Source organism: Nicotiana tabacum, chromosome 18 (assembly GCF_000715075.1).
Source record: "Nicotiana tabacum cultivar K326 chromosome 18, ASM71507v2, whole genome shotgun sequence".
Lineage (NCBI taxonomy): Eukaryota > Viridiplantae > Streptophyta > Magnoliopsida > Solanales > Solanaceae > Nicotiana > Nicotiana tabacum.
This window is the reverse complement of record NC_134097.1, coordinates 105,303,456-105,327,944: the sequence shown is the minus strand read 5'-3', so window position 1 is coordinate 105,327,944 and position 24,489 is coordinate 105,303,456. Positions and strand designations below refer to the sequence as shown.

At 37.1% G+C, this 24,489-nt stretch overlaps 1 protein-coding gene across 6 annotated transcripts; it reads left to right on the top strand.

Annotated features, from left to right (window-relative positions):
- Positions 1-23,525, top strand: LOC107788391 (uncharacterized). 6 transcript variants are annotated; one of them, XR_001648607.2, is made up of 11 exons: positions 1-285; positions 1,390-1,509; positions 4,077-4,171; positions 16,660-16,787; positions 18,394-18,546; positions 18,660-19,073; positions 19,175-19,251; positions 21,042-21,977; positions 22,345-22,436; positions 23,034-23,114; positions 23,211-23,525. XR_001648607.2 is itself a non-coding variant. In XM_016610071.2 (11 exons), exons 3-11 carry the CDS (start codon positions 4,077-4,079, stop codon positions 23,289-23,291), a joined length of 2,013 nt encoding a protein of 670 aa, XP_016465557.1. In that variant the 5' UTR covers positions 2-285; positions 1,390-1,509; the 3' UTR covers positions 23,292-23,525. The 6 variants fall into 6 exon arrangements, 5 of the variants coding, with proteins under 5 accessions (XP_016465557.1, XP_016465558.1, XP_016465560.1 ...); XM_016610071.2 differs by having other exon boundaries at positions 2-285; positions 22,389-22,436; XM_016610072.2 differs by having other exon boundaries at positions 2-975; positions 22,389-22,436.
- The last annotated feature ends 964 nt before the right edge of the window (positions 23,526-24,489 follow it).

Here is a 24,489-nt window from a genome sequence, read left to right as displayed (position 1 = left end):
ATGTGGGTGTTTAGTGTAAATAAAATAAAAAGACTAGCTCATTTGCTCTTCAACGTACCCGCTCCAAATCTGCTGAGGCCCAAAACGGCAAATCAGTTTAAACTTTCAAGTTTCAACAGATTTTCCACCATACGACTGAATTAGCAATACGAAAATTCAAACGCAATTGCTGGATTTGGCTTGGGCAATAATAATGGAACCTCCGTTCTCATCGAGAAGAGTTGATACAGAAGATCACCGCGAACTGAATTTTGGAATTAGAATCCCTTGGTTTGATTGTAATCAGTAAGTTATTATTGTTCATCAGCCGAGTTTCTGTTTTGACTGCTTAATTTGTGGATTTGATTCCCTTTGAAAGTGATAGGGAGGAGATATTGCTAGTAAACTTGTCTCCATATCAGTTATGTAGATGTTCTTACCGGGGTTTATAATGTCACCCATTGCAATAAGATTTTGGGTTTGATGCTCACGGTATCACATTCTTATTTTGATTAATTTCATTTTCATAACCAGTCTTCTCTTTACCTATTCTATTGTTTTGCCCCACTCTCCCAATTCTGTCCATTGTGCTACTAACTCTGCCCCACTCTTCAACCTGTTGAGTTATTTCACTCCTTTAAAAAAAAAAAAAAATCCATTCTTTACGTATTGTAATGTTTTGGGTCCCTCTCTGCATCAAGTCAGTCCACCGAGCAACTAACTCTGATTAACACACACTTCTTAGCCTGTTATGCCTACTTTCTTTACTCCAACTATATTCTTCTACCTGTTGAGTCATTTCAGTTTTTAAGAAAAAAAAAGGAGTTAAGATATGCGTGTGGAAGAAGTCATGAACTGCAATGCTGAGATTCTATCATTTATGTAAACTATAAATCTTATTTCTTGGAAACGATCACATCCGCCAGACTGCCTCTTCGTTTGGCAGCATGTTAATCATTTTGCTGGCACTATAATCAGTGGCGGAGCCACATACAGGTAAAAATAATTTTTATATATCTTTACTATGTATTGAATATCTCTTTTCGTCTCCTTGAGCCGAGGGTCTTTTGGAAAAACCCTCTCTACTCCACCGGGTAGGGGTAAGGTCTGCTTACATAGTTAAAATCCTAGCCACTTTGGCGCCCTTAGTTAAATTTTGGCGCCCTTAGTTATAATCCTAGCTCCGCTACTGCCTACCATTTTCTCTTGATGTAAAGAGATTATTGTATTGACCCCGCCGGCCATGTAATCCTAACCATTTTTTTTAGCATTTTTCATTGTTTCTTCCAGTTGCTCCTTATTATGTCTGTTTGCTTCATGTTGTCCCACTCTTTCATGTAAATCTTCCCAAAACAGATGATGATTCTAAACACGTTAACTCTGTCTAGTCTGTTGTTTCCATTGTGGCAGAGTTTAAGGCTGGCATGAGGCACACATCTCATGATGATGATCTCAAGCATCCCTTATAAAGACATGTTCTCTTTGCGGGGAATGGGTTCGTTGGTGCTGTTGATCGCAGCATAAACTTGGGTAAGTACTAACCATCTATAGGTGTGTATATATGAACAATGATAATCATGAATTCTCTTTTATATGAGATGGATAGACCTTCTCTTATATTTGAAGGAAGAAAAGTTAATTTGATGATTTTGTATTCACTGTCTACATTATAGAGCGGATGGACCTTTGGTCTGACACGTTAATCAGGAAAATTGATCCTTTATTTACTTTTTAATTTTAGCATTCTCATCCTTTTATTTTGATTGTCGTACCTTTTCTTTGTGGACTGGATTTACTTATGATTGGTCTTTGGTCGCTAGATGGTCTTGGGATTAGTTTCACAACCACCTTATCTATGTTCTTTTCTTGGTTCTTTCCTCGAGCCTTCTGTATTTTATTTTCAACCTGAACAGCACAACTGGTTTTATTTCTTTTGCGATTTTCTCTTCTTTATCTTATTGTTTGTTGATTTTGTTCGAACTCAATCTTCTTCTGTTTCAGCAAAATCTTACGTTCATCTAACTTATGTCCCTGACGAAGATAGTGTTAATCAAAGTCTGGAACTCCCCCATACTGCACCTCTTGCCAGAATCCCTCTTCTTTGGATTATCTGTCATTTCGATTCCACCCAAGTATTATTTTGTCGCCTTTGCCAAGTTGATCCCGATTCATTCCTTAGCCGCATTAGCTTGTGTCTTATATTGTGTAGCTACATTAGGGGCCAAAGAAACTCCAGTTACATAGAGTCAATAACTAAGAGTCTAAGACAGAGCATCTCATCTGTAAAGATGTCAGGGAAGATTGTATAATAATACTCATACTGGAGCCACAGAGGTCTCAACTTCCGGAACATAATCAGATAGCCACTTCAAGTTACATTTCAAAGCAAAAATGGAGCCAAAATTTCACTAAGGAGATTTATAATATAAAAAAATAAACACACGAAGAAGCCAAGGGGATTCAACATATAGTATATATACATAAAAAGATTTGTTTGCCAATCTACACTATGTTATTTTCCAACGAAGGGGTGTCAATTCGCTGCTGCATCAAAGCATTCAATCTTTGCAATCTCATGAAACACAAGGAATAATCGATGTCATTATCCAAGTATGACAAAGACATACTCGCATCAAAATAATTATCTCAATATTAACTTTAATTAGGATAAAAAGAAAAACATTAAGTAGGATCTGACTAACACCACTATTTCTAATTGCACCAAAATTAAGGTTTCCTTTGTTAGAACTTCACCATTAGAGTGAATCTACAATTCTACACCAAGTTCTCATAGTAATCTTTAGTTGTAAATTTGAATGCAAGATAGCTCATACATTTTTATTTGGTTACTGGAGAGATCTGAATTCTAAGATTTCCTGCTCCAGTTGGGTTCTTACAAGGAGCAAATGTGAAGTTTGATTAGATGTTGGGCTGTGTCAGATTGTGATTGAGTTGATTGTACGCTTGATAGTTGACCTGTGTGACCCTTAGCGATGGGCTGATAGTCCTTCCCACCCACCTTTGGCTGAGTAGTATCATTGCAGGTCAAGCAAAGCTAATCATATGATTATGTATGCCCTGAGCGTTCCCTCTTACAGGAACTAGCTGATTTCTAACGGTGTTTTCAACTGACCGAGAAGCTGTCAAGACATTGGAGATACATTGACTAGAAGTCGTTGAACAGTTAAAATTTTTAATTTTTTAATATTCAGTTTCTCAACTTAGAGGTCATTGCAATCCATCAAAGATAGTTCACGCAATTTTGTGGGAAGTAGTTTTCAAAGACAGTTCCTTCTCTTTTGGAAGGAATACTTCTGTTGAAAATTCTCAACAAACGAGGGTTTTTATAGGGCTTCCATTGGTCGAATTACTTCGATATCTCAAAGAACTGGCTGTAGAATGGCTATTTTCAGAATATAATAATTTTTACGAAGCAGGGTGATCAAAAGCTCGACTTCTAATAGAGGAAAATGCGTTTTCTGATTAGTGATTTTCGCTAGAGTTTTCGATGGATGGCCGTCGGATATTTAAAATATCACCTGATCAGTCACCATTTTCTCCATTTAGTAAAGAAAATCTAAAGACTGTTTCCCTCTTGTCCCCATAAACATTGCCACTCACCACTCGTCTCTCGTGATCGGCAACTAGCTAGTAACTCTTCATTCCTCTGACTGTTGATTCAAATCTATTTTCCATTTTCTTGTTTCTTGATTAGACATTTAAGAGAATAATGTTGATAACATGTTTGATATACTGATGCTTTGTCAATATTATGTAAATTGCTCAATATTATGATTGGAGCATTCTTGTTCTAGTTTCAGTATTCTATAAGATTCAACAAGATGAGCTTTCTTTTAATGGCCATATATATCAGATTGGCTATCAACTTTTGAGTATAGAAAAGTTTAATGTTTATCTCAGTAGAGTTGCATGGCTGAGGTGGGCTGATGAAATACAAATTCAAGGTGGACTTGCCCATGAAATTCAAAGATATAACACTGCAGTGATGTAATCTGATTCATTATAGCAGTAGAAAGATGAAAAACTATAGTGATGAAAATTAGTTAATGTCTTTATTTGTCAATATTGCTTCTCAGATGGAGGGATTACTGGCTTTAGCTTGGAAGTTTGGTTTGCAATGTCTTTTGCACATCCAGAAGTCCAGGGGGAGCTCTGGGCGGAGACGACATACGTAAGTTTACAATTCAGTCAGAAATTTCATTTTCTAATCATATATGATTTAGATGTGTTGTTCGATGTGTTGTCAGGTTGTTTGATGCGTTATATAACTCTACCGAAATTTTGCAGCGAACCTCGTTATTTTGATATGTTATTTTATAATAAGGAAAACTAATGCACATTATAGGATGAAGTTACGCCCAATTATTGGATAACCTTTGCCGAAATTCCCAAAAGATATCTTACTCGTCTTCTAAGTTCTAACTTATTCCGAATATTTCGTTAGACGATGAATCTAAATGGAGTTTGGAGCAGCTTAGGATAGGTTGCTAATGTACATTAGATAGATTGTATTCAGTAGACATATATTTGATGTTTAATACATTATTTCAGCATTCCTTAATAGCAAATTACCTATATTTTTGTGTTTCTAAGAGGCATTGAGCTTGCAGTATGTCCATTAATTTTAAAAATGCCCAATGAGGTAGTAAATTTCTCAGTTTATCAATGGTATACCATTATTTTCGAGGGGAAAACAGTAAAAAAGGGACTAAAACTGCCAAAAACCCATATTTTTGTACGGCGAAACCATTGAAACATTAATCGTGGAGAATGTCACAGTTTTTGACTGTTAAGCCGTTGAAAAGTTTCTTATTTGCAATCATCAGTATATTCCGATGGGAAACTCGCTGAAAGTTGAGCAAAAGTTTCCCGTCCACAATTGTTGGTGGCCTGTATGTTGAAAATATTACTCCCTCCATTTAATTTTATATGAACTTGTTTGACTAGACACGGAAAGACTTTTGAAATTTGTGATCTTACACATGCCACGACATTTGTATGGTTATAAAATTTTTGGAACTTGTGGTGTTAAACATGTTATGACAGTTATGTGGCCGTAAGATCATGCCTTTAAGGGTAAATTTAGAAGTTTAAAGTTAACTTATTTTCAAATATAGAAAGAGGTCATTCTTTTTGGAATAGACTAAAAAGGAAAAGTGTCATGTAAGGTAGAATAGAGGGAGTAAATGTTTTCATGGTTCTTTGTTTTGTCTGGCAAGTTGTCGAAAACTTACCAAATTGGCAGATCCTCTATGATTATTCTATGTTTTTGACCGTCAATCCACTGAAAAATGATTGTTTTCTCATGACACAATATATTCGATACATTTATATTTGTATTCAATTTTTAATAAAAAAATCCATTAGAAAATGATATCAATTTTTATGTTTTCCGGCAGGTGCACTGTCAAAGACTATTGCCAAACATCACATCCTTTTAACCTTACTTTCGTCGGGCAATTTCTCCTTTTACATTGCAAAAGCCTTTGATAATTTTCAACCCTTGATCAAAAAATCTTTTAGATAAGCATTATTTTGAAGGAAGCTTTTTCTAGGAATAAACGTCGTAAAATTTTAGTTTTCCGAGGATTTTCCGGCGGTTTGGGTTGTTGAAAAATTGACCAGTTTCTTGTAGTGTGAGCCTTTAGAGTGTCCCTTTCTACACAATTGAGGATTGAATGATTGACACAAAATATTACTCCATCCCATTTTATGTGAATGTGTTTAACGAGACTCATTTGCTCACAATATAAGAAATTAAATAAGACTTGACTTCTAAGCCATACACAAAGTACCAGACTTATCCTTTTAAGTAAATGGTGGTGAGAGTTTCACTCTGTTCATTTTCTCTCTCCTTATAAAAAATAAACTTTTATATTAGATGGGTCATAACAAGTCATGTCATTAAGATAAATAGAGATGCTAACATTATATAGGTTCCAAAAGAAGAAGTGTGTCATTCTTTTGGACTGGCTGAAAAGGAAAGTGTGTAATAAAATGAAACTGAGGGAGTAGCTACAATATCAAGGCTGTTTGCGTTTCAGTTGACCACATTATTTAGATCCTTCCCTTCATCTGCCGACTCTTGGAAAGAAAGAAGGGTAGAGTTTCGCTTATTTTGTTTCCTCTCCTCTCTTCTTCTACTTCATGCTTTTCAACAGTTAGCAGACGCACCCCCGCACCAAAAACTTTAAAAAAAATATATAAATGAGATAATATAGTTAAGTATTAAAATTCTTATTGACAAATGTTAAATTTACTTCAATTTTTTACTTGCAAAATTTTTGTAATCAGGTGTTATCTATTATGTAGCGACTAATGATGACTATCTAATTCTTTATACAATAGTAAATTGTGTAAAAAGGATTTAATAATATTACCTTTTTAACCTTAATTATCAAAAGAATGTGTAAAAATGATATAGTTAGTGGTGTTCTAATGGATAAGTGTAAAATATAATACTCCTAATTGAAAAGTTATATGTCTTACACATTAATTAAATTTTCTCAAAGTTATTTTACTTAAACTAATTTCTATCTACAGTCATTTACTTACACGAGGCGTGACTCTTTTTCTTGGGTCAAGCATGTGAAAATTCTGATTTCTGACTACAGTCATTTGCTTACATGAGGCTTGACTCTATTTCGTGGGCCAAACACATGAAAATTTGTTTGATGATAAATGATAGTGAGATTTGAACTCTGGACCTTTGCTTGATCTAATACTATGTTTAAGAGTGTTACCATCTCATTTAAATGCTTAAATTTTTAGAGAGAGCACAACTCTAATTACTGTATTATAGAGGAATGTTGTGAAAGAAAAAATGCACTAATGAAATTCAGATAAGGTCACATACTGTACTTTGAGGACAGTTTACTTAAAATTAAAACCATTATCAACTTGCCAACCATCAAATTAAAGCCTTATCAAACAAGTGAATAAATTGGAAACTGTTAGTTAGTTTAGAATTATATATATAAGTCTAGTCCCACATTGGAATAAGAATAATATGTACTTTGTAGTAGAGCTATAAATAAGACTTCTTCTATTATATTGAAAGACGAATATATCAATAATAAGATTTTTCTCCCGTGCATTCTCACATGGTATCAGAGCAATCGTGAGAAATTTATCGCTGTGCATAAATTCCAGCGACTCCGGAGAGAAAATAGTCAACCGGAAGCCCTTTTTCCGGCAAAAACAGGTTTGTCCGCAAGAACCATACTATCGGTCAGTGTTGTGCAAAAACCAACACCATCATGAAGTAGATCAGAGTTTGGCGACCAATCCTCAGAAAAATCTCCGGCAGAAAAGCACCCACGCACAACTAGAAGAAGTTTTCCAGCGAAGTTCCGACGTCCACGCGCCGGCGCGTGAGACTGTTTCCGGCCATATAATGGGGAAATTTCTTCTGAACAGTCTCTTCTCCTCGCAAATCTGAGCCTACCCATCCAATTAAAATCAAATTCCGATCATTTTTATATTTTTCTAGCGTGAATCGTGAGTTTTTCGACGAGAACAATAATTCCAGAAAGAAAAAAAAGAATTCTGCTTTTTCGGCGCAATATTATAATGGCATTCATATCAGAAGCCTTTAACTCACAATCCGTTGGGTCCAATGCATTGAATCCAATCCAGATGGTTTCTTTATCAGATTATATGGAGTTCCTTCAGTACAAAGCATGTAAACAGACATCTTCAGGGATAACTTCCATTGTTCAAACATATAGTAGCATGACTTGTGTCTCCGAATCTTCAACCTCTGAGTCTTGGGTCATTGATTCAGGTGCATATGATCATATTTCTGGTAACTAATCTCTTTTCACTACTATTTCATATTCTCAATCTCTCCCAACAGTCACAATGGCCAACGGGGTCTCAAACCATGGCAACTAGAATAGGTCAAGCAAGTCCACTTCCTTCCTTACCTTTAGATTCAGTTCTTTATATCTCTGGTAGTCCTTTTAATCTCATAGCCATTAGTCACTTAGCCAAAATCACTTAAATGCTTTGTTTTATTTTTTGATGACCTTGTTTTTGTACAGGAACGCAGTACAGGGCGGATCATTGGTATCGGGCGTGAATCAGATAGACTTTATTACTTTATCCTTGCAAAATCACATGGACTCACATCTTGTCTTCCTTCAGCAACTTGTCCTGTTACCGATTCACCAGATTTATTATATAAACGGTTGGGACATTCAAATTTGTCAAAACTTCAGAAAATGGTACCTCGTTTATCTCACTTGTCCACTCTAAAGTGAGTCATGTCAGCTCGGTAAACATACCCGCTCCCATTTCCCTCGGCGTCTTGATAATCGAGCAAAGTCACCTTTTACTTTTATCCATTCAGATGTTTGGGGTCCTAGTCGGGTCAGTTCTACCTTGGGATTTTATTACTTTGTCAGTTTCATTGATGACTATTCCAGGTGCACTTGGATATTTTTGATGAAAAATCGATCCGAGTTGTTTTCTATTTTTCAGACCTTTCACGCTGAAATTCAAAATCAATTTGGGTTTTTTATCCGCACATTTCGTAGTGATAATGCCCTAGAGTATTTGTCTTCCCTATTTCAGCAATTTATGAACTCTCATGGAATTATTCATCAAACATCTTGTCCGTACACATCTCAACAAAATGGGGTAGCTGAAAGAAAGAATAGACATCTTATTAAAACTGTTCGTACCTTACTCATACAATCTCATGTCCCGTTGCATTTTTGGGGGATGCAGTTCTTACATCTTGCTATCTTATTAATCGTATGCCATCTTTAGCTGTCCAGAATCAAGTTTCATTCTCTATTCTATTTTCCTACTTACCGTTGTTCTCTTCCACCCTGTATCTTTGGAAGCACGTGTTTTGTTCAAAACCTTGCTCCAGGAAAAGATAAGTTAGTTCATCGTGCTCTTAAGTGTGTATTTCTAGGTTACTCGAGAACGCAAAAAGGGCATCGATGCTATTCTCCTGACCTCTAACGGTACCCTATGTCCGTTGATGTTACCTTCTTTGAAACCCAATCATACTTCACAGGTCCAGGTAATCACTTAAATATTTCTGAGGTGCTACCAGTTTCATCTTTTGGAGATTCAGTCACCATCTCCCATTCATTTTCCTCTGCAACTCCAGCTCCACCACTTACAGCTCTAGTTGCAGCTCCACCACCTATAGCTCCAGCTCCACTACCTACAACTCCAGTTGCAGCTCCACTACCTATAGCTCCAGCTCCACCACCTATAGCTCCAGTTCCACTACCTAGTCCAGTTCAACCTCCTGCAGCTCCACCACTCTTGACTTATCATCGTCGTCCACGTCCAGCATCATGCCCAGGTGATTCACGTCCTGCATCAGATTTTGCACCTACTACGGACTTGTCTCCTCTTAGTCAACCAATTGCACTCCGCAAAGGTGTACGACCCACACTTAATCCTAATCCCCATTATGTCGGTTTAAGTTATCATCGTCTGTCATCACCTCATTATGCTTTTATATCATCTTTGTCCACTATTTCTATCCCTAAGTCTATAGGTGAGGCACTATCTCATCCAGGATGACGACAGGCTATGATTGACGAGATGTCTGCTTTACATGCGAGTGGCACTTGGGAGCTTGTTCATCTTCCTTCAGGTAAGTCTACTGTTGGTTGTCGTTGGGTTTATGCAGTCAAAGTCGGCCCGGATGACCTGGTGGATCGGCTTAAGGCTCGTCTTGTTGCAAAAGGATACACTCATATTTTTGGACTTGATTATAGTGATACTTTCTCTCTCGTGGCTGAAGTAGCATATGTTCGTCTCTTTTTGTCCATGGCTGATGTACGTCATTGGCCTCTTTAACAGTTAGACATTAAGAATGCTTTTCTCCACGGTGACCTTGAGGAAGAAGTTTATATGGAGCAACCACCTGGTTTTGTTGCTCGGGGGGTCAAGTGGTCTTGTATGCTGATTGCGCAGGTCACTATATGGTTTGAAACAGTCTCCTCGAGCTTGGTTTGGTAAGTTCAACACAATTATTTCAGGAGTTCGACATGACTTGTAGTGAAGCTGATCACTCTGTGTTTTATCGGCATTCTGCTCCTAATCTGTGTATTTATCTGGTAGTTTATGTTGGCGATATTGTTATTACTAGCAATGATCAGGATGGTATTACTAATCTGAAGCATCATCTCTTTCAGCACTTCCAGACTAAGGATCTGGGCAGATTAAAGTATTTTCTAGGTATTGAGGTTGCTCAATCTAGCTTAGGTATTGTTATTTCACAGCGGAAGTATGCATTAGACATTCTTGAGGAGACTGGAATGATGGGCTCCAACTTGAGGGGGAGTGTTGACATACAAGTTGTCTAGCACATGTATACACATGTACTACATCATAGCTAGCACATGTATATGAGTTGTATAGTAGGTGTAATACAAGTTGTGTAGCACATGTATACACATGTACTACATCATAGCTAGCACATGTATATGAGTTGTATAGTAGGTGTAATTAGGTGTATGACAACTAATAGATTAGGTGAATTAGTATTATAAATAGGCCTTGTAATCTTCTCTTCTAGATATGAAATATAGAACTTCTTTGGTTTCTAACATGGTATCAGAGCATTGAAGTTTTTTCATCAGTTTGTTGTTGGGAATTTTTTTTCCCCGTTCGAATTATTTTTGTTCAGAACAATCTTTCGCTGCTTTGATTCTATTTCACTATTTCCGGCCATTTTTTGCCCCGGCCGCTTCTTTACAGATTTTTCTTTGATTCTATTTCACTATTTCCGGCCATTTTTTCCTGACAACTTTCATTTTCCAAGATCACTGTTCACTGCACTGTTCACTGTTCAAATATTACTATTCACTGTCCACTGTACTGTTCAAATATCACTGTTCACTGCACTGTTCTTGACTATTTGATTCTGCTATTATTCGGGTGCAAGATGACTGAAACGAAACCTACCGTTGATGTCATTCCGGTTATGTCCAAAATTACGGAGAATAAGTTCATGGGTTCCAATTACATGGATTGGAGTAAGACGATCCGTCTCTATTTGCGGAGCATCGACAAAGAGAACCACTTGGTTGATGATCCACCCAAGGATGAGACTAAATCAGTCTGGTTAAAGGAGGATGCAAAATTGTTTCTCTAAATCAAGAATTCGATGCACAGTGAGGTAAATGATCTAGTTTCGCATTGTGATTATGTGAAGGATCTAATGGATTATTTAGATTTTTTGTACTCTGGCAAAGGAAACTTGTCTCGCATGTATGATGTGTGCCAGGCATTTTACCATCCATCCATGCAAGATCGCTCTCTCACCACTTACTTCTCAGAGTTTAAGAAGGTGTATGATGAGCTTAATGTTATATTGCCGTTTAGTCCAGATGTGAAGGTACAACAGGCTCAGCGTGAACAACTGGCGGTCATGAGTTTCCTTTCTGGTCTTTCTCCCGAATTTGAAGGGGCCAAATCGCAGATTTTATCTGGGACTGCTATCTCTTCCTTGAAAGAGGCCTTTACAAGAGTGTTGTGTACTGAAAAGTCTCATCCAGGTCCGACAACATCGATAGTGGTGCTCTGCTTAGCCGCGTCCAAAAGAATAGGAGTCATAGTAATCGCAATCGGAGTAGCGATAGTCGAGACCTAAAGCAAGGGGAAGTTGAATGTTTTTATTGTCATGAGCTCGGTCACACCATACGTTATTGTGTGAAGCTTCAGAATAAGAACAAAAGATCTCAGTATGCCAACATCGCCACTTCCGAGACTATTTCACCATCTCAGTCATCATCTCCTCCTATCAATACTATCCCCGAGTCAGGTAAAACCACTAAGTGTCTCCTCTCTTCGTCATCCAAATGGGTCATTGATTCTGGTGCCACAGATCATATGACAGGTAACTCTAAACTCTTTTCCACTTTTCAGTCACATACCCAGTGTTCCACAGTTACTTTAGCCGATGGGTCTACCTCATATGTTTTAGGGTCTGGCACTGTTAACCCAACATCTTCTCTTTCCCTTAGTTCCGTCTTAAATTTGCCTGATTTTTCTTTCAATCTAATATCTGTCAGTAAACTTACTCGTACTCTAAATTGTTGTGTCTCATTTTTTCCCAATTATTGTCTTTTTCAGGATCTTACGACGAAGCAGATTATTGGTAAAGGTTCTGAGTCTGGGGGTCTCTATGTTCTTGAATCACAGGTGCCGAAATCCATTTCTTGTTCAACTGTGTTGTCTCCCTTTGATGTACACTGTCGATTGGGTCATCCATCCTTGTCTAGTTTGAAGAAGTTATATCCTCAGTTTCAGAGTATTTCCTCTTTAGATTGTGAGTCATGTCAGTTTGCTAAACACCATCGCCTTCCTAAAGTTTCTAGAGTCAATAAACGGGTCGACATACCTTTTGAGTTAGTTCACACCGATGTTTGGGGTCCATGTCCTATTATCTCTAAAACTGATTTTAGATATTTTGTTACCTTTGTGGATGATCATTCTCGTGTTACTTGGTTATATTTAATGAAAAATCGTTCAGAGTTGTTTTCAATTTTTTGTGCTTTTTGTGCTGAAATAAAAACTCATTTTAATGTTTCCGTTCGTAATTTAAGGAGTGACAATGCAAAAGAATATTTTTCGGATTTGTTTAAAGATTATATGACTACAAATGGTATTCTACATCAATCTTCTTGTGTTGACACCCCTTCTCAAAATGGGGTTGCGGAACGAAAAAATAGACATCTTCTTGAAGTAGGCCGAGCACTCCTCTTTCAAATGAAAGTGCCAAAATGTTTTTGGGCTGATGCCGTCTCTACAACTTGTTTTTTAATAAATCGTATGCCATCTTTTGTACTTCATGGTAATATTCCTTACAATATTCTTTTTTCCTCTAAGCCATTATTTCCTATTGAACCCAAAATATTTGGTTGTACTTGTTTTGTTCGTGATGTTCGTCCACAGGTAACTAAATTAGATCCAAAGGCCCTTAAGTGTGTGTTCTTAGGGTACTCACGTCTTCAGAAAGGTTATCGGTGTTATTCTCCAGATCTCAAAAAGTACTTAGTGTCTGCCGATGTCACATTCCATGAAAATTATCCGTTCTTTTCTTTATATGTTTATAAGAGGAAGAAGATGATACTTTGGTCTACACTGTCACACATCCAGTTAGTTCTCCAACACCTCTTCCTCAGTCACCCGTTTCCCTCGATCGACCATCCGAGCAACCACCTGTTCTTCGTGTGTATACCAGGTGACAACAAACCTCAGAACCCGATCCTTTTCCTACTTCTGCTTCGTCGGTAGATCCAACCTCCTGTGTTTCAGATCCTAGTTTGGATCTTCCTATTGCCATTCGCAAAGGTTCACGACAATGTACTTATCCTATTTCTTGTTTTGTGTCTTATGACCATTTGTCTACTTCTTCTAGCTCGTTTATTGCATCATTAGATTCTACTAGGATACCTAAAACTGTTCGTGAAGCATTGTCCCACCCAGGTTGGCATGATGCAATGATAGAAGAGATGATGGCTTTAGATGAGAATGGTACTTGGGAGTTGGCCGATCTGCCCACTAACAAAAAGGCTATTGGGTGCAAGTGGGTATTTGCTGTTAAGTTTAACTCCGATGGGACAGTAGCTCGCCTTAAGGCACGCCTTGTTGCAAAAGGGTATGCACAGACCTATGGAGTTGACTATTTAGATACTTTTTCCCCGGTCGCCAAGTTAGCTTCTGTTCGATTATTCATTTCCATGGCAGCTACTTATGATTGGCCTCTGCATCAGCTTGATATAAAGAATGTTTTTCTACATGGAGATCTTTAGGAAGAAGTATATATGGAGCAACCACCTGGGTTTGTTGCTCACGGGGAGTGTGGAAAGGTATGTCGTCTTCGAAAATCTCTTTATGGGCTGAAACAGAGTCCCCGTGCTTGGTTTGGCAGATTTAGTGAGGCTGTTCTAGAATATGGGATGAAGAAAAGCAATTGCGATCATACGGTGTTTTATAAAAAGTCTGATGATGGTATTCTTTTATTGGTAGTATATGTTGATGACATCGTTATTACTGGAAGTGATATTACAGGAATTTCAACTCTAAAGTCTTTCCTTCACACTCAATTTCAGACGAAAGATTTAGGGCAACTAAAGTATTTTTTGGGAGTTGAAGTTACACGGAGCAAGAAAGGCATCTTCTTGTCCCAAAGGAAATATACTCTTGACTTGTTAGCTGAAACTGGAAAGTTGGGATCTAAACCATGCAGCATGCCAATGGTTCCTAACACACAACTCGTGAAAGAAGACGGTGAGTTATTCGAAGATCCAGAGAAATATAGGAGATTGGTTGGGAAACTGAACTATCTTACAGTAACTCGTCCCGATATCGCATACTCTGTCAGCATTGTGAGTCAGTTTATGTCTTCCCCAACAGTCAGACATTGGGCGGCTTTGGAGCAGATTCTTTGTTATCTAAAGGGATCTCCAGGACGGGGTCTAGTATATAAGAATAATGAACACACTAACATTGAGTGTTTCACAGATGCAGATTGGGCAGGGTCAAAAGCCGATAGGAGATCCACGACAGGATATTGCGTTTTTGTTGGTGGAAACTTGATTTCGTGGAAGAGTAAGAAACAAAATGTCGTATCTCGATCTAGTGCGGAAGCAGAATACAGAGCTATGGCACAATCTGTGTGTGAGGTTGTATGGGTACATCAACTATTAAGTGAAGTTGGCTTCCAAACTACATTGCCAGCAAAGTTGTGGTGTGATAATCAAGCTGCTCTTCATATCTCCTCTAATCCTGTATTTCACGAAAGGACTAAGCACATTGAAATAGATTGTCACTTTGTTCGTGAAAAGATTCAACAAAAGCTCATCTCTACAGGTCATGTTAGAACTGGAGATCAATTGGGAGACATTTTCACAAAAGCTTTGAATGGAGCTCGAGTTGAATATATCTGTAACAAGTTGGGCATGATCAATATATATGCTCCAACTTGAGGGGGAGTGTTGACATACAAGTTGTCTAGCACATGTATACACATGTACTACATCATAGCTAGCACATGTATATGAGTTGTATAGTAGGTGTAATACAAGTTGTGTAGCACATGTATACACATGTACTACATCATAGCTAGCACATGTATATGAGTTGTATAGTAGGTGTAATTAGGTGTATGGCAACTAATAGATTAGGTGAATTAGTATTATAAATAGGCCTTGTAATCTTCTCTTCTAGATATGAAATATAGAACTTCTTTGGTTTCTAACATGGTATCAGAGCATTAAAGTTTTTTCATTAGTTTGTTGTTGGAAATCCTACGAGATATAGGAGGTTGGTTGGCAAATTGAATTACCTCACATTGAATAGACCTGATATTTCTTTTCCGATGAGTGTTGTAAGTCAGTTTATGGATTCTCCCTGTCATAGTCATTGGGATGCAGTTGTTCGCATTCTTCGGTATATAAAGTCAGCTCCAGGCAAAGGGTTACTATTCGAGGATCGAGGCCACGAGCAGATTGTTGGGTACACAGATGCTGATTGGACAGAATCACCTTCTGATAGACGTTCTACGTCTGGATATTGTATTCTAGTTGGAGGTAATTTGGTCTCTTGGAAGAGCAAGAAACAGAATCTAGTTGCTCGATCTAGCGCCGAAGCCGAATATCAGGTCATGGCTATGGGAATGCGTGAGCTAGTTTGGGTCAGTTGCTCAAGGAGTTGAAGTTCGGAGAAATTAGCAAGATGGAACTGGTGTGTGATAATCAAGTTGTTCTTTATATTGTGTCAAATCCGGTGTTTCATGAGAGGACTAAACACATTGAGATTGACTGTCACTTTGTCAGAGAAAAGATACTCTCAGGAGAGATTCTACAAAGTTTGTGAAGTCGAATTATCAGCTTGCAGATATTCTCACCAAGTCTCTCACTGGTCCTCGTATTGGTTATATATGTAACAAGCTCGGTACATATGATTTGTATGCAGCGGCTAGAGGGGGAGTGTTAGTTTACAGTTATGTATATAAGTCTAGTCCCACATTGGAATAGGACTAATATGTACTTTGTAGAGTATAGCTATAAATAGGGCTTCTTGTATTATATTGAAAGACTAATATATCAATAATAAGATTTTTCTCCCGTGCATTTTCACAGAAACCATTATGAACTAGCGAATCATCAATTTAAAGCCTTATCAAGAAAGTGGGTATAAATTTGAATACCTAGCCAGCCCAGTCTTTCATGGTGAAGTTATAGCTTTTACAAGCCTGTTAACGAAAGCAGATTTAAAAAAACAAATTCTGAAAGAGAAAGAAGATGAATGCGTGTAAATTATAATAGGTAGTGGAGTAGCGGCTGGTGAAAAGTATAGTAACAGAATTACTAAAAAGAATCTTAATATGCTAATGTAATGAGTGCTCTATTCTAATATGCCAAGAAAAATTTAGATATCTAACGGAACTTTTAATAAATATATATTTATGCCAATTTTTCGTGCTAATGTGTTCACACTTGATTGTACAAGTGGGAAAGGGGAACAATTTTTTTCTCTTTTTGGTCCGAGGACGAATATCTCTAAATCTGCCCCCTTTTCACTCTAAATAAACCATCTACAACACCGGTGGCGGTTGTCATTATTCAATTTGACCAAATACTTCATTTACTTTAGTTAGTACAATCTTCGTCACAGAGTCAACCTTTGCCAATCAATGGAAGTTGAGACACTCATAAACAAGTCAATCAGCATTTTGGTTGTGGATGATGATGTTGTTTGTCTTTCCATTGTTGCTATGATACTCAAGAAATGTAAATACCAAGGTATGCGCCAAATCTTTTTTGCTATGTCGTCGTCTTTTTTTTCTTCCCCTAATTTGGGATAGTGTCTTGCATGCATGAATTGCTTTTCTTTATGTTAGATAGCCTTAACGGAGATCGATGTATCCTAGATTTGAAAGTGGTAAGCATTAGATCTTTAAGTAACATGACATGTGAATTCAAGTTACTTACCGGATGTACCAAAGTTATTCATACTTCCTATTTAGGAACAGAAATGGAACGATTAATTTAAGGTGCCACTTCATTAGCTCTTCTTTGGATTCGATGTGAGTATGACTTGCTGAAGAATGAAAGGGAATCCCAGCCAGTGCTTTAAGAGGCGTTTTTGGGGTGAATCCCGGGGCGAGCCCCGGGGAGGCATAGTAAAAACGCAGATGCATAAGCCTCATTGTTCTGGGCGTATGCTTTAGGCGTTGGGTGAGTTTTTATTTTGGGGCATAAGCCCAAAAAATCTTTTAAATTAGAATTAAAATTACAATTCCTTAATTTAATACCAATAAACACAAAAATCAACTTGTTATTGCATTCTAAAAAGTTTAAAAACTTTAAAGTCAAAAGTTTTTTTATTGTTAGCCCTAATTTTTATCTTTCTCTTTGTCCTCTACCGGGTAAAGGAAAAAAATGATCAAGTTGCAAACTTAAAAACGAAAATGCATCATCCTCCATGATTTGTGGTTCAACACTTCTAATTGTAGGTTCCTTCTTTGCTTTTCTTTCTTTTCAAGTTATTTTACTCTTACAAGTTAGTTTATAAATTTCTACTCAACTTCTTTGCCAAAGTTTGATTAGTTTTTTGATGAAGCAGTTTTGATTAGTTTTTTAGTCAATTGCTGATTCAAATTAGCATTTTAAGATGAAGTAGTTCTATATACATTTCATTTATTTTATATTTTCTTGAAATTTCTATGTAATTTTACCTTATTGTAATATTTATTTCTATTATATTAATTTATAAAAAATTAAAAATTAAAGATCCATGGGGCTTACGCCTAGCGTCTCGAGGCTTATGCCTCGCCCTAATACGTAAAACGCCTTTCCTTGCGCCTCGAGGCTTTCAGTCTTTTCTATTATAAGGCAAACACAAAGAGGAGTCTCTCAATAGATTGGTTGAGATGTTCTTTACCAAGCATCCAATGCTAATGACAGTATCAGCAAACTAACATTCTTTTGTATTTTTCAAGCTCCACATATTCTTGTATAGTCAAAGGGCCAAATGATCAGATCATCAACACAGGCCTTCTCACCCTTCTCCACAATCTCTTTTTTTCTTTCCAGTTATAGTAAGAAATTTTAATTAGATTCACAAGAAAAAGAAAAAAGGAATCTAATGAATCTGATAACGATATTTAAGCACATCTGTATTTATGGAATTGTCTTTATTTACGATAACCACATTAATAGATCTAACATCAGCATATGTATGGAAAATGTAGTTCCTTTGCTCTGGCTATTAATCTTGATGTCAGAACTTATAGGCGACTTAGCGTAGGATATTGTTATTTGGATTTTAAAATGTTTCTATATGGAGCAGTTGTCATTTCTCCTTCATAATGCATCTAATCAATAAACTATTTTGGTTTTACTCCAGTTATGACTGTCAAACATCCAATGGATGCTTTGTCTATACTTCGGATCAAAGGCGGCTCTTTTGATCTCGTTGTCGTCGATGTGCACATGCCTGATATGAATGGCTTTGAACTTCAACAAGTGATAACCGACGAATTTGAGCTACCTGTTGTTTGTAAGTCTGGTTCTTCTTTTTCCAATTTTATTTTGCATGAAATGTTTAGTATTGTGTTCCCTGATCGTCAAAAAAAAAAGGCTTATGATCTAAGCTTACATATTGAATGTCAGTGATGTCAGCTGATGACAAAGAAGGTACGATCCTGAAAGGACTAGACGGTGGGGCTGCATTTTTCCTTAAGCCTATATCAGTAGATGATCTAAGAGATCTATGGCAGTACACACTGTTGCAGAAGAAGAAAGGTAAAAGAGTTGTTCTTGAGGAAATCGATTGTTTGGAGAAAAGTTCCAATTGCAATAAGAAAAGCCTTCATGAAGTCGGAGAATCTGCATCATCTATCAATGAAAATTACTATCAACATATCAAGAAGGAAAAATCTAAGAGGAAACCTGCAAGAACACAGAGGAATGCTGATAAAGATAACAGTGGTAATTCTGCTGCACTATTTAAAAAGGCTAAGGTTGTGTGGACAAGTTCACTACACAACAAGTTCTTGGAAGCCATCAGAGACATTGGATTTGACAGTAAGTTGCATATTCACATTATTAAAAAGAGTTCTTCGGAGGTGTCAAACTTAAAAGAACATTAAATTGTTATTATTTTGCTACCTGAATTTTTCATGCAGAAGCTGTGCCAAAAAAGATTCTTGATCAAATGAAAGTCCCTGGATTAACTAGAGAAAATGTTGCCAGCCATTTGCAGGTTTACTTCTGAATACATATGTTTAACTATAATTGGTATCATGGCTTTCACATATTAAATAAGTGAAGTTATGTTTGATTTCTGTATTACTTGATTTGAACTAGTCCATATAGGTGAAGTAATGTCTGACTTCTATATTACTTGGTCTGAACTAGTGCATAATTTCATAAAATAGGAGAACACAGATTTCTAAGAAATCACCGGTATGGAAGAAACTTCAGAAAGTTCCTTTTATATGAGTTCAATAAGTATAACAACAACAACAAAAAACCCAGTATAATCCCACATAGTGGGATCTGGAGAGGGTAGTGTTTACGCAGCCTTACCCCTACCTTGTGGAGATAAAGAGGTTGTTTCCAATAGACCCTCGGCTCAGAGAAGCATAAGCACCACATTGAAGAAGAGAAAAACAAGAAGCGCAACAGTGAGAAGCCATGTAAAAGCAACTCAAATAACAACCAAATAAGCAGGTGACCGCAATGAAAGAAATGACAAGTAGTCATAGAAATCTAATGCCAACAGAATACAAAAGTACGTGCTAATACTACCGGTATGACAGGGAGAACACTAAACTAACTACCCTACTACCCTAATCTTCGACCTCCACACCTTTCTATCAAGGGTCATGTCCTTGGTCAGCTCAAGTTGCGCCATGTCTTGCCTAATTACCTCACCCCAATTCTTCTTTGGCCTACCTATACCTCTCCTTAGGCCTTCTAATGTCAACCTCTCACATCTCCTGACCGAAGCGTCTGTGCTCACATGTCCAAACCATCTTAGCCTCGCTTCCCGCATCTTGTCCTCAATTGGGGCCACACCCATCTTGTCTCGAATAACTTCATTCCTAATCCTATCTAACATTGTGTGCCCGCACATCCATCTCAACATCCTCATCTCTGCTACCTTCATCTTCCAGACATGTGAGCTCTTGACTGGCCAACACTCAGCCCCACACAACATAGTCAGCCTGATTACCGCTCTGTAGAACTTACCTTTAAGTTTTGCTGGCACCTTCTTATCACACAAGACACCGGAAGCAAGTTTCTATTTCATCCATCCTGCTCAATATGATGTGTGACATCTCGTCGATCTCCCCATCCCCTCTATAACAGAGCCAAGGTACTTAAAATTTCCTCTCCTAGGGATGACTTGTGAATCCAGCCTCGCCTCCCCTTCCACTTCCTAAGTCGCCCCATTGAACTTACACTCCAGGTAAGTTAAAATCAAAATCATTAGAAATTAAATAAGGATATAAAATTAAAATCATTAGAAATTATGCTAAGCATGTAAAAGATTTCTACAGAATCAATAATGTAAATCGAATCTAAAGATATGAATTCAAGTTTTATATACTAATGACCTTAGCAAAAAAAGCTATATATACTAATGATGCGATCTTACATTAATGGTTACTTTCTGTTGCTATTGGTCTACTTTTTGCATGGGGTTGTAGCGCGTTACATATTTTCTTTTACTGGTCACTTGGTCACCTTTTTTTATATATAGTACCTCTAGTTGACTTTAAATAACCTTTTATCTAAAGTCTTTTATACGATATATCAGTGTACTTAACATATCATGTTGCAGTGGATTTAATCTATCTACTAAGTTAGCATACTATGGGAAAAAAGTAATTTTAATAATTAGCTTACTTTAGGAACTTGGTTTGCTGATGACAGAATTGGTGACTTTAAATTAACATTCCTAAAACTTAGGTAGCCTTTTTAATTTGTTCCATCCTAATTATCAATTCTTCTATTCATTCCAAGCAAGTTATGCTAATTTTGCAGAAATATCGTATTTTCTTGGAACGAGTCTCTGATGCATGCTGTAGAATACAAGCTGCTGACACAAACTTAGCCATTAAGGCTGTTCAATCAACTTTTGCATCAGGAATGCTCAGTCAGGAAAAAATTGGACTGCAGAAACAGTTCTCTGAAAACACCACTAACCCCCGGTCATTGATTCACACTGCAAACAACGGCAGTTCGTCTTTCAGAACCCAGCAAACAAGACAAGCTATACCGTTAGGATATGAACAAGCACAGTTGTTTCTCAATGAAGGTATTTTGGGTAATATAACACATAGCAATGAGATTCCACTGTATAAGGCGAATCAGTTGACTAGCACAATGAAAGCAAACAACTATCAAACGGGAACATCGGCTTATGAAGATATTTCATCTCAGCTCATGAATGGTACTACTTCAACTCAAGTTCGTAGAATGCTTTCTAGAGTTCCTGCCAATAGGTTATCTGATAGGAACTTACTAGCATTAGGGACCAATGGTATCACAAAGCACGCTACCCTTAACGGGAATTTGAACTTTCTTCATGATGGCTTTGCTGATGACCAGTGTGGTACCAATTTCACCCAAAATAACGATGCTGATGAGGCATCTACTCTTTTTGCTGGTCTCATGAACTTCATTGGTAAAAGCCAACATGACTCTGAACAATGTTTGGCTCAAGAGGCATCTTCTTCGGTTGGATTTGATGGAGAAAAGCAATGCTCTGCCATATTGTCTGATCATATTGATGAAGACACTTCTATGCAACTACCATCATTTGTTAACGATGTTTGCAGGGGGCAAGAAGTCGATGCTACGCTCAATCCAGTATGTAACTTTTCTGAGTTTCACAACATTAATGCTACACAGCAATCACGAGGCATTGGTGATCTTAGTGTTCCTTTCGTGAATCAAGGGAACGTTCAACCTCATCAGGTATAAATTTCTTGAGCTTTTTTCTTTATTCCTCGCCAATATGCAATCGAAACAAATTAAACATTATACTCTTCCATATTCTCTAATAATTCATGTTTTTCAGGGTTGGACTTGATCTTTTCTCGATCTGAAAATAATTATGGAACGATTAAAAGATAATATTTTGGATATGTAGATATTATGTTATAAAGTTAATACAAGTTGAGCCTTTCAGAGTTTAATATACTTGACTCTCGAGGAATGAATAAAGGTGACAGAAAATTTAGAGCAAAGAAAGAAAAGAAAAGAAGTTTAATTACCTATAAATGATCAAAATAGATGAAACTTGCCAATAAATGAAAAAGAAACTTGCCTTGAATGTATGTAGCAAATTAATGAAGATGTGATGATTTTCAACTTCAATGATGGTAGCAATCAGGGGAGGACTATTTGCAATGGTTTGGCCAAATACCATTCAAGGCAAGTTTCTTTTTCATCACCTATAAATGCAAATGAGCACTGGAATGTATTGGTTGTTCATCCAAAGTTCTCTCTTGCACATACATTACCAAGTAATATCATATTTTGTTGTTCATTGAAACTCACTAAAGTGTGAAATCAATTTGTTCTTTTAAAGAGAGCGATAAATTGTGCCGAACCAAATTATAATAAAAAAATAATTTAAGATTGTTATGCATTTTCCATCTATCAAAATGTCCTTAAATTATTTCTAATCCCATCCTTTGTACCATCCAACTTAATGTATTTAACATCCTAATAATTTTTTTAACATCGACTTTAGTCCGTCTAGGTAGAGAGTTTAACCATCTCTATCTGTGTTTGCTTCCTCGAATTAATGGATGGAGATATAATTGAAGGTTTTGATAAGTGGGTTGCAGAAGCCTTTGGGAATTGGAGAAGATTAAATTTCAGCTTTATTTGGTTGCATGTATTCTTTAGAGAATTGGATAAAAAGTTGATTGTCTTGAAAAATAATGCAAGAGTAAAAGTTAAGGTTATTTAGGGAACATATACTCGTTACTCTCTCTTATATTCTTTTTCTTGAAATGGTTGTAGCAACAAGAGCACATAGGTCATAGTGAACCTGCGGAGGATGGCATGTCTCAGCTCCATAATGTCTTCTCATATCCTACTGAGGTGTGAATTTTTCGGTTTTAGTTAAATTCGTTTGAACGTTGAATTATTGGATGTTGAAAGTACACTAACAGGTACTTTGTCGTTACATTTTTCCAGCAATGTAAAAATGAACAGTTTTTGGAGCTGGTGCTTGCTTCAAGCCCTTATGAAGGTGATCAAAACCCAGACGGACTTTAAAGCCATTGCTGATGTAGATACTGCTAGTATGTCATAAACACTTTTACTGAATAGTCAATACTAGCTGTATGAGCAAAAAAAAATATTTAGTCCGAGAATATATTTAGAAGAACAGTTTTACAGCAACAAAAACTGTCGGTGCTAGTCTGCTAGAGACACTTTTAATTTATTGCAGCGGTCGGATTATTTTGTTACAACATGTTGCAGGAAAATCATGGCATATGTTAATTTTAATATTTGCAAACAGACAGAAGATTCGTAGCAATAGTGTATTCTAATTTATTGGAATACACCATATTCGTCACAAACGTGAATTTGAGCAACATACTTTTTGTTGCTAATTAGTATTTATGTATGTCGTGAAATTGCATTTTGTATCAATAGAGTCGAACTTGATTTCCATAAAAAAATTCATTTGCATTAACACTGGTTAGTTTTGTCCGATAAGTCGGGGTTTGTTGCTACAAATTATTGTCTATAAAAAAAAGGATAATCTTTAGCAACTGCTGGTACGCGAAATACTTTCGTGTTGTTAACCAGGAGTGTCCATATGAATGATGAGGTTGAGACTCAACATCAGTTGTAGAAGCGCTTTGTATTTAGGTTGAACCTTAAACTTGAGAAAGTAGTTCGCCGGCACTGATTGTCGTCTTAAAATGATCTGGTCGTTTTGATTTTTGAATTTCTCAACGCCCTAATCTTAGTAAACAAAATCTTACCTCACAATGATAGCTCCTAGCAAAATTTCTGCTATGTTTAAACCTGACTTTTGCCTAGTTATGTATTAAATAAATGAGATTATATGTGGATGAGTGTATAATATACAATGTTGAAATAGTGGATATGAGTGTTGGATATGGTTTGGGGTTGAGCTGGAAGTGGTATAGTATTGTAGTATAAGAGGGGCTAGATAGGCCGGACCCTATTCGCATTGTGAGGGTAACGCATGTGGCATGATTTTGGCCAAGGTTTCCAAGAGACAGGCAGGACAATTGGACCAAAGCGCAAGGTTATAGTGTGAACCTAGTCTAAAGGCATGTTTTGGCCAGACCGCCAGGTCGCGTCATAGCGCTATCGTGTGAAGACGAAATTTTCTTCCTTAGTATTCACGCTAAGGCGAGAGTGGTCCGCGGCCTCAGGCCTACAGATAGTATAATATCGAGATTTTGAGGTAAAAATAGCACGGTATAGCCAGTTT

Excerpts from the sequence above, each read along its gene's own strand:
- LOC107788391 (XM_016610071.2), top strand. The coding sequence starts at position 4,077 with ATGGAGGGATTACTGGCTTTAGCTTGGAAGTTTGGTTTGCAATGTCTT. Across the intron at positions 4,172-16,659 it reads TCTGGGCGGAGACGACATAC|AGTCAACCTTTGCCAATCAA; the intron begins GTAAGTTTACAA and ends TCTTCGTCACAG. Across the intron at positions 19,252-21,041 it reads ATGTTGCCAGCCATTTGCAG|AAATATCGTATTTTCTTGGA; the intron begins GTTTACTTCTGA and ends CTAATTTTGCAG.